Source organism: Lemur catta, chromosome 1, assembly GCF_020740605.2.
Source record: "Lemur catta isolate mLemCat1 chromosome 1, mLemCat1.pri, whole genome shotgun sequence".
NCBI classification, from domain to species: Eukaryota; Metazoa; Chordata; class Mammalia; order Primates; family Lemuridae; genus Lemur; species Lemur catta.
The window spans coordinates 109219183-109232347 of record NC_059128.1 but is presented as its reverse complement, the minus strand read 5'-3'; the positions used below and the strand labels follow the sequence as shown (position 1 = coordinate 109232347).

General features: G+C 53.6%; 1 protein-coding gene across 2 annotated transcripts; it reads right to left on the bottom strand.

Moving 5' to 3' along the window:
• Window positions 1-399: 399 nt before the first annotated feature.
• On the bottom strand, window positions 400-9804 carry CREB3L3 (cAMP responsive element binding protein 3 like 3). Of its 2 annotated transcripts, none has more exons than XM_045544887.1 (10): window positions 9700-9804; window positions 9117-9245; window positions 8362-8650; window positions 7311-7429; window positions 5542-5679; window positions 4531-4637; window positions 2573-2641; window positions 1630-1714; window positions 1326-1422; window positions 400-1148 (listed from the first exon to the last, which is right to left on the bottom strand). In XM_045544887.1, exons 1-10 carry the CDS (start codon window positions 9724-9726, stop codon window positions 835-837), a joined length of 1374 nt encoding a protein of 457 aa, XP_045400843.1. In that variant the 5' UTR covers window positions 9727-9804; the 3' UTR covers window positions 400-834. The 2 variants fall into 2 exon arrangements, with proteins under 2 accessions (XP_045400843.1, XP_045400850.1); XM_045544894.1 differs by having other exon boundaries at window positions 8362-8647.
• Between the last annotated feature and the right edge of the window lie 3361 nt (window positions 9805-13165).

Below are 13165 nucleotides of genomic sequence, written 5' to 3'. Positions count from 1 at the left end.
CACTCAGCCGGTAGTTATATACTGACTTGCATGGCTCTTGTTGTTTAACATTTGTCTCTACGCTGTGAGCCCCTGAAGGAGAGAGGCCGTGTGTCTGGGGCTCAGTTGCAGCCCGGGCACCTGCGCCGCATAGCGCAGCCTTCGTCCCTCCCCAGCTGCGACCTTGGGCCGTCACTGCGCTTCCAGTGCTGGGGCTGTGCTAGCAGGGCGTCCCCGGGCTCCCGGCGCCCTGCTGCTCTCCAAGGTGCTGAAGCGGCGCCTGGCGTCTCCCCGGCCGCTGCTCCCCACGCCTCAATCCCCCATCCCAGGCTGGCCCGGCCCTTCCTTCTGGGGGGCGTGAGGGCCCCAGACTCCACTCCAGCCCCTGCCCAGCTCCGCTTCCGCACCACAGCAGTGTTCTGTCAAAATACTTTATTAAGGATCGGGCAGTCCCAGCGAAGGCGCCCACTGCGGCCGGCCGTGGTGGCTCCGGGGCCAGGCTCCCTGCAGCCTCCGCCGCTTCCTCCTCCCTAAGTGCGACGGAGGCAGGGAGGGGACCCGGCTGGGGGAGTCACTGGGGCACCTGTTGTGTCTGTGCATGTGCGTGTGTGTCCCCGTGTCTGTGTCAGTCTGTTTCCTTCTGTGCCTGGCTCTGTGAAAAGCCCAACCCCTGCCCTGTGTCTCCGGTGGCCTCAGGCAGTCCCTGGGTGTGTGGCTGTGAGTCCGCGCCTCCCCCCCTGGCCTCTGCGCCGAGGTCACCACCTCACCCCCTCTCCCCGGGCCTGTCACTGTCCACTGAAGCACCCCGGAAGCAGCCTTGGGCAGAGGGGCCTGGGAGCACGTTCCCGGTGGGGCTCAGAGCTCGTCCCCCGCCGCCTCCAGCCCCGAGAGTCCTGGGCTGAGGACAGACTCACGCGCCACCCAGTCCAGCAGGGTGGCCCGGCCCAGCTCCTCCGTGGAGTTGCCCAGGACCAGGGTCGAGTTGTCCAGCTCCCGTGTCGAATTGCTCCGCGCCAGCGTGTCCCGGATGCCCCAGTCCACCCCGGGGCTGCCTGGAGACTCTCCGTGGGGCGTGCCAGCCTCGGGCTGGGGTCCTGGGGCCTCGGAGCCTGGCACGGCGTCGGGGGCCACGCGGGAGGCAGCGTCGTTGTGCAAAGTTCTGGAAAAGACTGATGAGGGGGGCCCAGGAGGGACGGGGTGAGGGTGGGGTCCTGCCCTCCTTTCCGCAGCACCCAGCCTCAGGGGACAGGGGCGCAGGGCTCTCTCCCCACTCCCAGGGCACTTGGGGAGCCAAGGGGACTTGTGCCCCAGTGCACACAACAGGGGTTCCGAGGGGGGCTCCCTACCTCGCATGGGTGCAAAGTCCCCGGGGCTCTCGGCTTTGTTGGTGGCGAAAGGGCTGATGGAGGGGAGGATGATGAGGGCAAAAGACAGCAACAGGACCTGGCAGAGATGAGGGGTCACCCTAGGTCACCCCTTCCGGCCCCCTCCCCTGTGAGCACCTCCCTCTCACAGGCGGGGAAACTGAGGCCCCGGTGGCAGATCATGCTTGCTCTGGGGCATGAGGCCATGCTTGTGCCCTCACCCACCTCCCCACGAGCCTCTCTACCACAGCCCAGGACCCCCGTCCACCCTGCGGCCAGGCCTCACTGCTATGCAGGTGCCCGTCTGGACAGACTTGCTGGTAGACTGGACCACAATGGCCTGGAGTTTCTTCAGCTGCTCCAAGAGGGACCTTAGAGGGACAAGCAGGCTTGGGTGAGACTGCAGGGCCTTGGTTCTGCTTCCTGCCCACTTCCAGGGGCTCCCAGCCCCTCTGAAACTGAAGTCTGAATTCCATCTATCCTGCTGGCGAAGCCCTGCTGTTTGTTTGTTTGTTTGTTTGTTTTTTGAGACAGGGTCTCGCTCTGTTGCCCAGGCTGGAGTATAGTGGCGTCACCATAGCTCATTATAACTATGAGCTCCTGGGCTCAGGTGATCCACCTCAGCCTCCCAAGCAGCTGGGACTGCAGGCATCATGCCCAGGTATTTTAAAAATTATTTCTAGAGACAGGGTCTCACTATGTTGCCCAGGCTGGTCTCAAACTCCTGGCCTCAAGCAATCCTCCCACCTCAGCCTCCCAAAACACTGGGATTACAGGCATGAGCCACTGCACCCGGCCCCCTGCTGCTCTTGGAAGCCCCAGATTCTCCCTCTTCAGTTCCACAAACCCCCATCAGACCCATAAAGGCCCACAAGACCCTGCATGAACTGCCCCATCCCCTTCCTGGCCTGGTACATGGTAGATGCAAAATAAATATTGACTGAATGGATGCAGGTGCAGAATCAGGTGCAGTTCTCCAGGTGCTTGTAGCCTCTGGCAATTGCAGAAGCCATTTCCTCCACCAGAAGCACTTTCTCCTACCGAACTCTTATACATCCTTCAAGGCCCCAAGTCCAAATCTCCTCCTCTGTGCAGCCTGCCTCCTTTGTAGGCAGAGCCCTTATTCCCTGCTCCTTCCTGCATGGGCTCTCTGCCCTTCGTCTCCATCTCCTGCAAGGGACTCTGGGCCTGCTCCCCCCATCCTCTGTCCTGGCTGGACCCGGACTCACAGATTTTGCTTCTCAAGGTGCAAGACTTTCCTCTGCAACTCTTGATTATGGGCAGTGCAGGCTGACATCCTGTGGGGACAATGGCATAGTGATATTGAGAACATGCCTGTCACCATCTGGCTCAACTGACCTCTCCCTGGGTGGCCCCACTTTACACAGGGGGAACCTACAGTCAGAGAGGGGAAGTCACCCATCCAAGTCACTTGGCCAGCCCACAGCAGGGCTGCGGTTTGAACCCACATGTGCCTGGTTCCTGGGTCCCATCTCTGTGTTAGCGTGGGGGGCTTCATCCAAGGCAGCATCCCCAGGACGGGGAGCAGAAGGCCAAACTCAGGCAGTGATGTTTCCAGAAGAAACCTTTGCTGTTTTTTTGTTTTTTTTTTTTTTTGGAGACAGAGTCTTGTTCTTTTGCCCTGGCTAGAATGCCGTGGCATCAGCCTTTCTCACAGCAACCTCAAACTCCTGGGCTTAAGCAATCCTTCTGCCTCAGCCTCCCGAGTAGCTGGGACTACAGGCATGCGCCACCATGCCTGGATAATTTTTCCTATATATGTTTAGTTGTCCAGATAATTTCTTTTTATTTTTTAGTACAGACAGGGTCCTGCTCTTGCTCAGGCTGGTCTCAAACTCCTGACCTCAAGCGATCCTCCCGCCTTGGCCTCCCAGAGTGCTAGGATTACAGGCATGAGCCACCACGCCCGGCCCCAGAAGAAACCTTTGGACCAATCCTCATCTTGAGGCCTGATACTCTTGCACCTGCTATAGACTTTTTTTGTCACAGGAAGCACATAGGATTACATGCTTTTTTCTCTAAGAAGATGAGTAAGGATGTAGGGTCTCTTTCCAGAAGATAGGCCAGGCATGTAGCAACCACAAGAGAGAATAAATTCCCCTCACTGAAAAGCCCTCCTCTCAAAAACGCATGGGATAATGAAAAATTTATAATATAAATTGGGAAGACCTAAGGGCCAAAAGATAATGATGATAGTACACATCAAAATGCGTGGGGTGAAGCTAAAGCAGTGCTGAGAGGAAAATGCATAGCCTTGATGCACCTTAATGAGCTGAGCATACACATTTAAAAATTATCAAAATAACAACAGAATAAGCCCCTCTCAATAAAACATATATGAGAGATGCAATAAAGATAACAGTAGAATTGAATACTGAAAAACAAAACCACAATTGGGTGGGGGGAAAATCAGAAACTCATTCTTTGATGTGAATAATAGGCAAATATTTGGCAAGACTGATCAAGAAAATAAAAGAGAAACAGAAAATAAACAACACAAAGAATTAAAAAGGGCATCACTGCAGATATTGAAGAGATTAAAAATAATAGGAGAGAACTATGAACAATTTTATGTCAATAAATTTGAAGTGGATAACTTCCCAGAAAAATATGACATCCTGAACTGACTTGAGAAGAAATAGAAACCGCAAGTAGACCTGTAACATTCAATAAAATCATTCCAGGATTCAAAAGTGTTGGTTTGCTTTTTATGTTTCTATTAAAGGACAAAGAGCCTGTGTCTCCTCGGTGTCTTAAATGAGTTAAAGAGGTGATTGGGTGAGATTTGGGTTTTTAAGTTGAAAAAGTTCTGCCAAGAATAAGCGCCCCTCCTTCCTGCTCCTCCTACCCAAGGGAGATGTGGCAGCTCTGAGAACCAGTATTGTGCAGACAAGGAAGTGCCTCTTTACAGACAGGAGCCAGAATCGGATGAGTCACACATCATCCTTTCTTGGCACTGCATATTCCAGGGGGGTGAAGGGACCCCCACACCCTTGTGGGCCATCTCAAACCATCTTTCCATCCCTGAACTCAGTATGAAAAAGAGTCTCTCCCAGAAAGAGAAATCAACTCTATAATTTGCCAGACCTAAAAAGTGTGACCTTAGCCACACTGCTCTGTCTCTCTGGGCCCCAGTTTCCCCCCCAAGTGTAAAGTCCAGCCTTACCGAGTCTCCAAACCATCGATATATTCCTTCTTCTTTTTCCTGCTTTCTTGGGCTGACTGTTTATTTCGTATCTTCCGGCGGATCTTTTTCAGCATTCGCTCCTCATACTGCCGGGCCAAATGGGGAGGAGGCCGAATCAGTGTGGACTGTCCCTACTCTTATCCTGACCCCATAACTTCACCCCATTCTCTTCCTATGAGAGCCACCCCCGACCCGGAAAGACTTCTAATGACTTGAAGACCAGCTTCCCACTCCCCAAACTCTTTTTTTTTTTTTTTGTTAATGGATTACTTTTTTGAACCATCCTCTCCCTAAACTCCTAAGGCTCCTGGGTTCCCACGGGTCTTCCCAGTTCCCAATCCTATAAAATTGGGAGACTTTGTGCATTGGCTCTGCGCCGCCACCTTGTGGCCATCTCGGGGAACAACACCTTTCCCTGGAGCCAGCAGGTGTTAAGATTAATTAACGTCCTCAAGTGGGAACGGCAAACTCAGGTGATGATATTGAGCGAAACCAGCCAGGTGGGGGTTATGACGAGTCAGAGAGCCCAACAGCTACTCAGCCATCGATGGCTGCACGCGGAGGTGTGGGAACATGGGGACGTTCAAGTTACTGAATTCTTCTGATCAGAAAAATGTTAGCAACCAATTCAAACATGTATAAAATGCAGTGTAGCCAAACCAAAACATGTCTGCAGGACAGGCCTGGGCCTCAGGTCACTGATTTTGTAAACTGTGCCCTCAGAGAGGCAATTGCAATGCACGAGAGGCACATGGGATGGTCCCTGCCCCCAAACTGCTGCTGCCTGGAGTCTACCTTTCCTCCCTGGGTGTTGGGAATTGTCCTCTCTGTGCTGAATTTAGGACGGGGCTTCTGGCTGATTTTTCTGGCTCTGGTGACAGACAGGACCTGGCATTCCAGTGTGGGTGGGTGGGGGTCTAAAGGTGAGTCTCAGGGCAGGTAGCTGCAAGAAACAGGGAGAGATCTGGGGCCAGGAGTCCCCCGACCCACCTTGGTGAGGGGCAGTTGGGTGGGCAGAGTGATGCCCTCTTTGGCCAGAAGCTTCTTCTCGTCCTCTGTCAGCACCAACTCCTGACAGTGCCCTGTCCCAGGTCGCAGCATGTGGGGGGCTGCCAGGTGATGCTGCTGCTATGGAAAAACCAGGGGAATTACATTGGGGGCAGGGGCACTGGCAGCCTCCAGGAAACAAAAGAGGCATCAGATCTGAGAAATGATCAATCCATGCACTGCACAATCTCCATCAGCAACAAGGCTCAAAATAACCCGCACACGGACCTTTGACCTGGCCATTCTACTTCTGGGAATCGATCTCCCAGCTGCCCTCACACATGTGCACAATGACGTGTGGACAGGTTTTTCTTTTCTTCAACCAGCACTCATTCACCCACTATTTCTCGAGCACCTACTCTACTACAGGTACCGTTCTAGGCCCTCAACATTCATCGCAGTGCAATGACTGGGGACAATGGAAATATCCAACAGATAGGGTACAAGTTCCAAGGACGTGCACAGCAATGATATCAAAAATGATGCATTTATAAATGCCAGGTATTATTTCCAAAGCAGTCAGTCTCCTTGCTCGTCCTTCAAGGCCCGCTGGAGTGCTGCCTCCTCCAGGAAGCCTCACTGGACCCACAATGACCCTGTGGGTTGTCTCCTTCCTCTGTACACCTCCAAGAGCAGTGTGTCTCCTCATCTTGACCCTCAGATCCTAGAGGCTGAGCACAGAGCTGGTGCTCACTGCGAGACTCTCAAGTCACCAGGGGCACCCCTGCCTTCCCTAGAGAGGAGTGGAATAAACTTTGGCATCAGAGAAACAGGAGCTCAAACCCTGACTCTGCCACTCACACGCTGTGTGACTTCAGGTTAGCAGCTTAACCTCTCTGGGCTCCAACATTCTCATCTGCAAAATGCAGGCACCAGCTGGGTTGTCAGGTGTGTGAAGCCCTTGGCAGGGCAGAAGGCACTCAGTCAGTGTGCAACAGGCCCAACAGGACCAATAGGCCAGCCCAGAGTCCAAACCTACAGCAGCTGTGTGGCCTATGGCAAACTACTGAGCCTCGCTGTGCCCATCTCCTCATAGGTAACGTTAAGATAGTAAAGGCCCCAGGCTTCAGGGTTGTTATAAATTTAAAGATGATAAATTTAAAGCATTTAGGCCAGGTGCGGTGGCTCATGCCTGTAATCCTAGCACTTTGGGAGGTGGAGGTGGGTGGATCACTCGAGATCAGGAGTTTGAGACCAGCCTGAGCAAGAGCGAGACCCCGTGTCTACTAAAAATACAAAGAAATTATCTGGCCAACTAAAAAATATATATAGAGAGAAAAAATTAGCCGGGCATGGTGGCGCATGCCTGTAGTCCCAGCTACTCGGGAGGCTGAGGCAGGAGGATCACTTAAGCCCAGGAGTTTGAGGTTGCTGTGAGCTGGGCTGACGCCACGGCACTCACTCTAGCCCGGGCAACAGAGCGAGACTCTGTCTCAAAAAAAAAAAAAATTAAAGCATTTAGAGCAATGCCTAGCATATAGTAGGTGTGTAGTAAGTTTTTTTAGCTTTTTATTTTTTAACTACTGATATTATAGTGGAAGATGCCCCAGACAGAAAATAGTAAACTCGGGACTGAATTGTCTGTAACCTTCGGCAAATCCCAGCTCCTTTCTTTGACTCAGTTTTCTAGACTGTGAGGTGGGGATATCAGGGGTCCGTGTGACCAGAGTCATCCCAGCTCCCATGCTCCGGGGGAGGGGTGGGGTGCTCACCAAGTCCCCGCTGCTGCCGGAAAGGAGGAGGTCTTTGACCGTGAGGTTGCAGCGTGGGGGCAAGTCCACCGGCTCGGCCAGCTCCTCAGCATACAGGCTTCCTCCTGGGCTCCATGTTCCTAATCGGGGCAGGTGGGGACAAAGGCAGAGAGAGTGTCAGATGACAGGGTGTGGGCGTACTGAGCTCCCCAGCCTCTACCTGCCTCCTCCAGGAAGTCTGCCACGATTGACCCCAAGGTGCTTAGAACTTTTGGCAGAGCTTGGGCTTCCCATGGCCTGGGGTGGAGGGGACAGCCGTCAACACAGCCTCTGTGTCCCCTCTGCTATAAGACAGAAACCCAGATGCAACAGGGCACTTCTGTCTGTGTCCCACAAGGTACAAGAAGGCACTGGACATTGTCTGGGGACCCACTGCCTATCCAGAAGGGAGCGGCTCTTATCACCCAGTTTATAGGCTAGATTTGCAGCCAGCTGGGTCTTATCTCCCCCAGGGGCCAGGATGAGGTGTGATTCACCTCTGGTCCCCAGCCCCTCCCGGTGCCTGGTACGCAGTAGACAGGCCGCTGGAGAACTTCAGGTCAGATCCTTGGGAGCTGTGTGACCTTGGGTAAGTGACTTCCCCTCTCTGAGCCTAAGTTTTGTCAACTCTGCAAACGAGACCAATAAAAGCTCACTGCAAGGCTCAAGGGACAAAGGACTTCCCAGCGGCCATGTATCTCCGGCCAAGGCTCCGCGTGCCCACCGGGGTGCTGGGTCAGGGCCCTGGCAATAAATCATTATTGCTCTGCCGGGCTGCCTGCTGATAAGGCCTGTTGCCAGCTGCGGGACGACCGCCCTGAGGCCTGGACCCTGTAACCTCATGCACTTTTGTCGAACGTCTGCTAGAGCCAGGCACAGAGGGGCAAAGATGCCCTGCCTTCCTTGATTTACTTAATGTCGCGGGGACTCGGTGGCACTATCTGGGAAATGGGCTCGCGCAGCATCCACCTGCGAGGACGGTTATGCGTCTACGGCAAGCGGAGGACAGCGGCAGAGACACAGCGGAACTCACCCAGGTCTATGGCCACCGAGGACTCCAGCACTTGGATGACTGGCCCTGGGGGCCTGGAGGGGCAGAGGGGGCTGGGACGGTAGTTGGGGCAGGGCCCGGCAGGACGGCAGCCAGCTGGGCTGGTGGAGAGTCCGCTGCGTGGAGGGGTGTCCTGGGGGTCGGAGGGCAGGTCTTCGGAGATGCCGCTGTCACTAGCCGCGGGAGACCAGAGTGGGGAGCTGGGCGCTGAATCTCCCGAGCCCAGGATGGAGCTGAGGAAGTCATCGGGGTCAGGGCCTGGCAACATCTGCTGGGGCGGACAAGGCGGGCTAGGCATTAGGACATCCACTCCGTGCCTTAGATTGCTGTGTGACCCTGGGCAAACCGCCAACCCTCTCTGAGCCTCAGATGTCCTTTCTCCAAGATAGAGCTAATGCTTTCTTTTCTCTGCCTGGGGGGCTCAAACACAACCATGTGACATGGAAACACCCCGCCAGCGAGACATGAGCCGCGAGTTTAAGTTTGGACCCAACTCCCAATTGCTGTGTGACTTTGCACAAGTTACCACCCCTCTCTGGGCCTCCATTTCCCCACCTGTATGAAGCAGCCAATGCCACCTGAGATATAAGTTGCTGAAATCAAGTGCCATGAACCAGAAGCAGCTTCCTGGCGCTGAGCAGAGGTCTGGCCAGGCGCTGGCAAGTGAAGGACCTCGGGAGGGCTTTGGTCGCCCTCGTGGAGCTCCGTGGCCACTGCGTGTGCAGTGGGCTCCTCACCTGGTCCTCGACGCCGCCCCAGTCCTCGCCCAGCTCAACGTGTCGCAGGATGCCGTCCTGCCGGTCGAACAGGAGGTCCAGGAGCTCCAGGCTGTCGGCGGGTCCCGTGGGACAGACGGAGAAAGCCATCTAGGGCGCCAGGGACAGGCGTGAGGGTCGCGCGGCCCCTCTGCTCCCCACCCCGGGCTGCACAGCTCCCCCAGCTCCTTCTAGCTCAAGTTCAGCCGCCAGCTCGGGCCTCCACTTCCAAATCTGAACTGTGGGGCGATACGGAGAGTCCCGGGGCACGAGAACCAATTTCTTTAAAAAGTGCCCGGGAGAGGCCCTGGCTGGAGACGGAGCCAGCCCCTGTCGAGGTCCCGGCCACCGCAGTGGCCCTCCTGGGAGGCAGGGGGGGACCAGGAAGAGGAGAAAACCAAGAGCAGCCCCAGAATGGAGGTGAGATTCTGCTCACTGCTTTTTTCTCTGGCCTCAGTTTCCCCATCTGTGCAAAGGGGGTCCGGGGGCTTCCTTCCAGCTCTGGCGGCTCGGGGAGGGGTTCCTGGCCTAGACCCCTCTCCCCCACGGAGCGGGCGGGGCTCACCTTGCCAGCTGCCGAGTCCCCGCTCATGTCCCGCCCGCGCTGCCCCCGGACACGTCCAGGGACCCCACCACCAGCGCTCCTCGCCGGCTCGCTCCTCTCTGCGGCTCTGTCGCCACCCCCAAAGGATGCTGAAATAGTTCCAGGCAGCTCCCAGCCCACCCCCGGGCATCGATTGGTGGCCAGGACGGACAGACAGGGTTAAGGGCCAGTGACACCGGGGCAGGCGGGGGCGGGGGAGGGAAAACCGTTATCTCGTCTGTGTGTTGTGCTTTTCCAGCCAGTGGGCAAAGGCCAAAGTCTGGGGTACCTGGCTCTGTTGTGACCTCTCCCCTACTTACGGGGACCTTTTCTCCTGAGAGTTCCCACACGTCGGGTTCCAGCCTAACCCGGGGCCCCTGGGTGGGCCACTCCCAGGACAGGACAAAACCAAGACCAGCCCGGGTCTTCGCGGAGGCCAGTTCTGCGGCAGGAACTCATTCCAGCTGGCAACCGCCTGCCCACCCTCCAAGACCAGCTATCAATTCTTTCTCGAATCTTCTATGGTTCCTTTAATCAACAAATATTTACTGAGCCAAACTCACTGGTGCCTCAGGGCCTTTGCACTGGCTGTTCCCGCTGCCTGGAACTCCCCTCCTGTCCCCTCCCCCTCCACCCCATCTCCGTGTTGATGTATTGATGAATAGTCACTATTTGTGACTGAGAGACCCCCTCTGATCTCCCCCAACACAGAGGAGCCCACCCCAGACCTCTTATTACACCATTGTTACCATTGAACCCCAAAATGTTAGAAATTTTCTTGCTTGTTTACTTGTCTGTTGGGGTTTGTTTTTTTCTTGTTTTTTGGTGTTTTTTTTTTTTTTTTTTTTTAGACAGAGTTTTACTCTTGCTCAGGCTGGTCTCGAACTCCTGGCCTCCCAGAGTGCTAGGATTACAGGTGTGAGCCCCCGAGTCCAGCCTTTGTCTGTTGTTTTTCCTCATCCCCCACCTAGCCCCCACCTTAAGGGCCAGGATAGTCTCTCTTGTTCAGTGCTGGGTCCCTGGTGTCTACGAAAGAGCCTTGTGACCGGGCGCGGTGGCTCACGCCTGTAATCCTAGCCCTCTGGGAGGCTGAGATGGGTGGATCACTCGAGGTCAGGAGTTCGAGACCAGCCTGAGCAAGAGCGAGACCCCGTCTCTACTAAAAATAGAAAGAAATGATCTGGACAACTAAAAATATATACAAACAATATTAGCCCAGCATGGTGGCGCATGCCTGTAGTCCCAGCTACTCGGGAGGCTGAGGCAGGAGGATCTCTTGAGCCCAGGAGTTTGAGGTTGCTGTGATCTAGGCTGATGCCATGGAACTCTAGCCTGGGCAACAGAGTTAGACTCTGTCTCAAAAAAAATAAAAAATAAAAAATAAATAAATGCATCAACAAGGAGCAAACAGGCAAATGAGAAAGAGCTACCAAGACACTAATATAACTATGGCAAAAGGTCCCCTGTTAGAAGATGACATTTAAATACAACCTTGAATGATGAGATGGAGGCAGCTGTGGGGAGACAGAAGGAAAGGATGTTTCAGATTGAAGAAACAGCCTGTGCAAAGGCCCTGGGGCAGGACCTTGCCTGGTGTGTTGGAGGCACAGCAAGGAGACCCATGTGGCTGGAGCAGAGTGAGGAAGGGGAGAGAGGGAGGAGTGGAGGGCAGGGAGCGGACAGGGCAGGTGGCACAGGGTCTGGTGACTCACAACTTTAATCCCAGCACCTTGAGAGGCTGAGGCAGGAGGATCACTTGAGGCCAGGAGATTGAGACCAGCCTGGGCAACATAGCAAGACCCCATCTCTACAAAAAGTAATAATAATAATAAATTAGCTGGACAAGGTGGCACACACCTGTAGTCCCAGCTTAGGAGGCTGAGCCAGGAGGATCACTTGAGCCCAGGAGTTTAAGGCTGCAGTGAGCTGTGATTGTGCCACTGCACTCTAGCACGGGCAACAAATTGAGACCCTGTCTTAAAATTTAAAAAAAGAAAAGCCAAAAGAAATTCCCATCTGGTTTCTATTTCTCAATGGACCAGTCATCATATGTTCGTACAACAAAAATTTAATGAGGGGCTACTACGTGCCACGCCCGATATGGTTCTTTTATCAAACAATAACTCACATTACAACAGTTGCCCCTAGGGGACACTGGGGTGATGTCTGGGGACATCTGTGGTTGTCACGACTCAGAGGTGCTCCTGGCATGGGGTGGGTAGAGGCAGGGACAGCGCTCAGCACCTGCAGTGCCCAGGACGCCCCGCCCCAGAGAAGGATCCAGCCCCAATATCCACAGTGCCCAGGTTGGGACCCCGATTGTAGTAACTGTCCCCCTCTAGGTGTGGGTCTAATGATCTCACCCTTGGCCTCTGAATTTTTCTCTTTCCCTTTTAACCAGTCTGTGTTGGATTCTAGGGGGATGTTTGGTTTGGCCTGGCTTTAGTGAACCCAATCATAATATTTACTCAGCACCGGCCGAGGGGCCCTGTTCCAGGCTTGTCAGGGCTGGTGGATTAAGTAGGTGAAGTTTGACTTCTGGAGTTCTCTCTGCCTCCCTCTCCCCCATTTATGACTCTCGGGAGCCGGTGTGCCCCGGAGATAGCTCTCTCCCTCCTCCTCTTACCAAAACCTGCTAGAAGAAGGAATCTGGCATTAGTCATTTGCACCTGAATGTGGATTTAGACCACCTAGTCCCCTTCCAGAGATATTTGGATTTTAAATCTCTTTTGAAAAAATAATCGTGAACTCTAGAAGGCTTTTGTATACCCCAATGAAGAGATTTCGGGCCTCTGTGAACAGGTAGGATAAGAATAAACATTCTCCCCCAGAATACTTTGTGGGAAGGAAAAAAAAAAGAATAAGCATATGAGGGGCAGAATAACTTTTCTGACAACATACTGTTTGATCTACTGAACGTGATGATGCGTTTCAAAGCAACAGTGAGTTGGAATCCAAAGTGAAGTCTCCACAATAGTTTCCATCAATGTGTTCGAAAAGGATGCTGTGGTCAAGGAAGATTGGGGAACGCCGCATTAATAAATAGCTTTGCAGAACTTAGCAGAGCCTTTACAATGCGCTGTAACGTTCTTGGAGGGGACAGAGTTTGTAGTATTTCTCTAATTGTGTAGGTGTGAGTTCTGTTTCTAATTTTTAATTGATGTATTCAGAACTATTTCTGTCATATGAAAATGTATCAAGATACTCACTAGAATAACTAAAATTAAAAAAGACAAGATCAGATGTTCCAAATACCTAAACATACAAACTTCGTATCTATAAAATTGGCACACGCAGGAATGGCTACATGAATCTTTTATTTATTTGTTTATATATTTCTTTTAGAGACGGGGTCTCACTCTGTCACCCAGGTTAGGGTGCAGTGGCATCATCATGGCTCACTGCAGCCTGTAACTCCTGAGTTCAAGCGATCCTCCTGCCTCAGCCT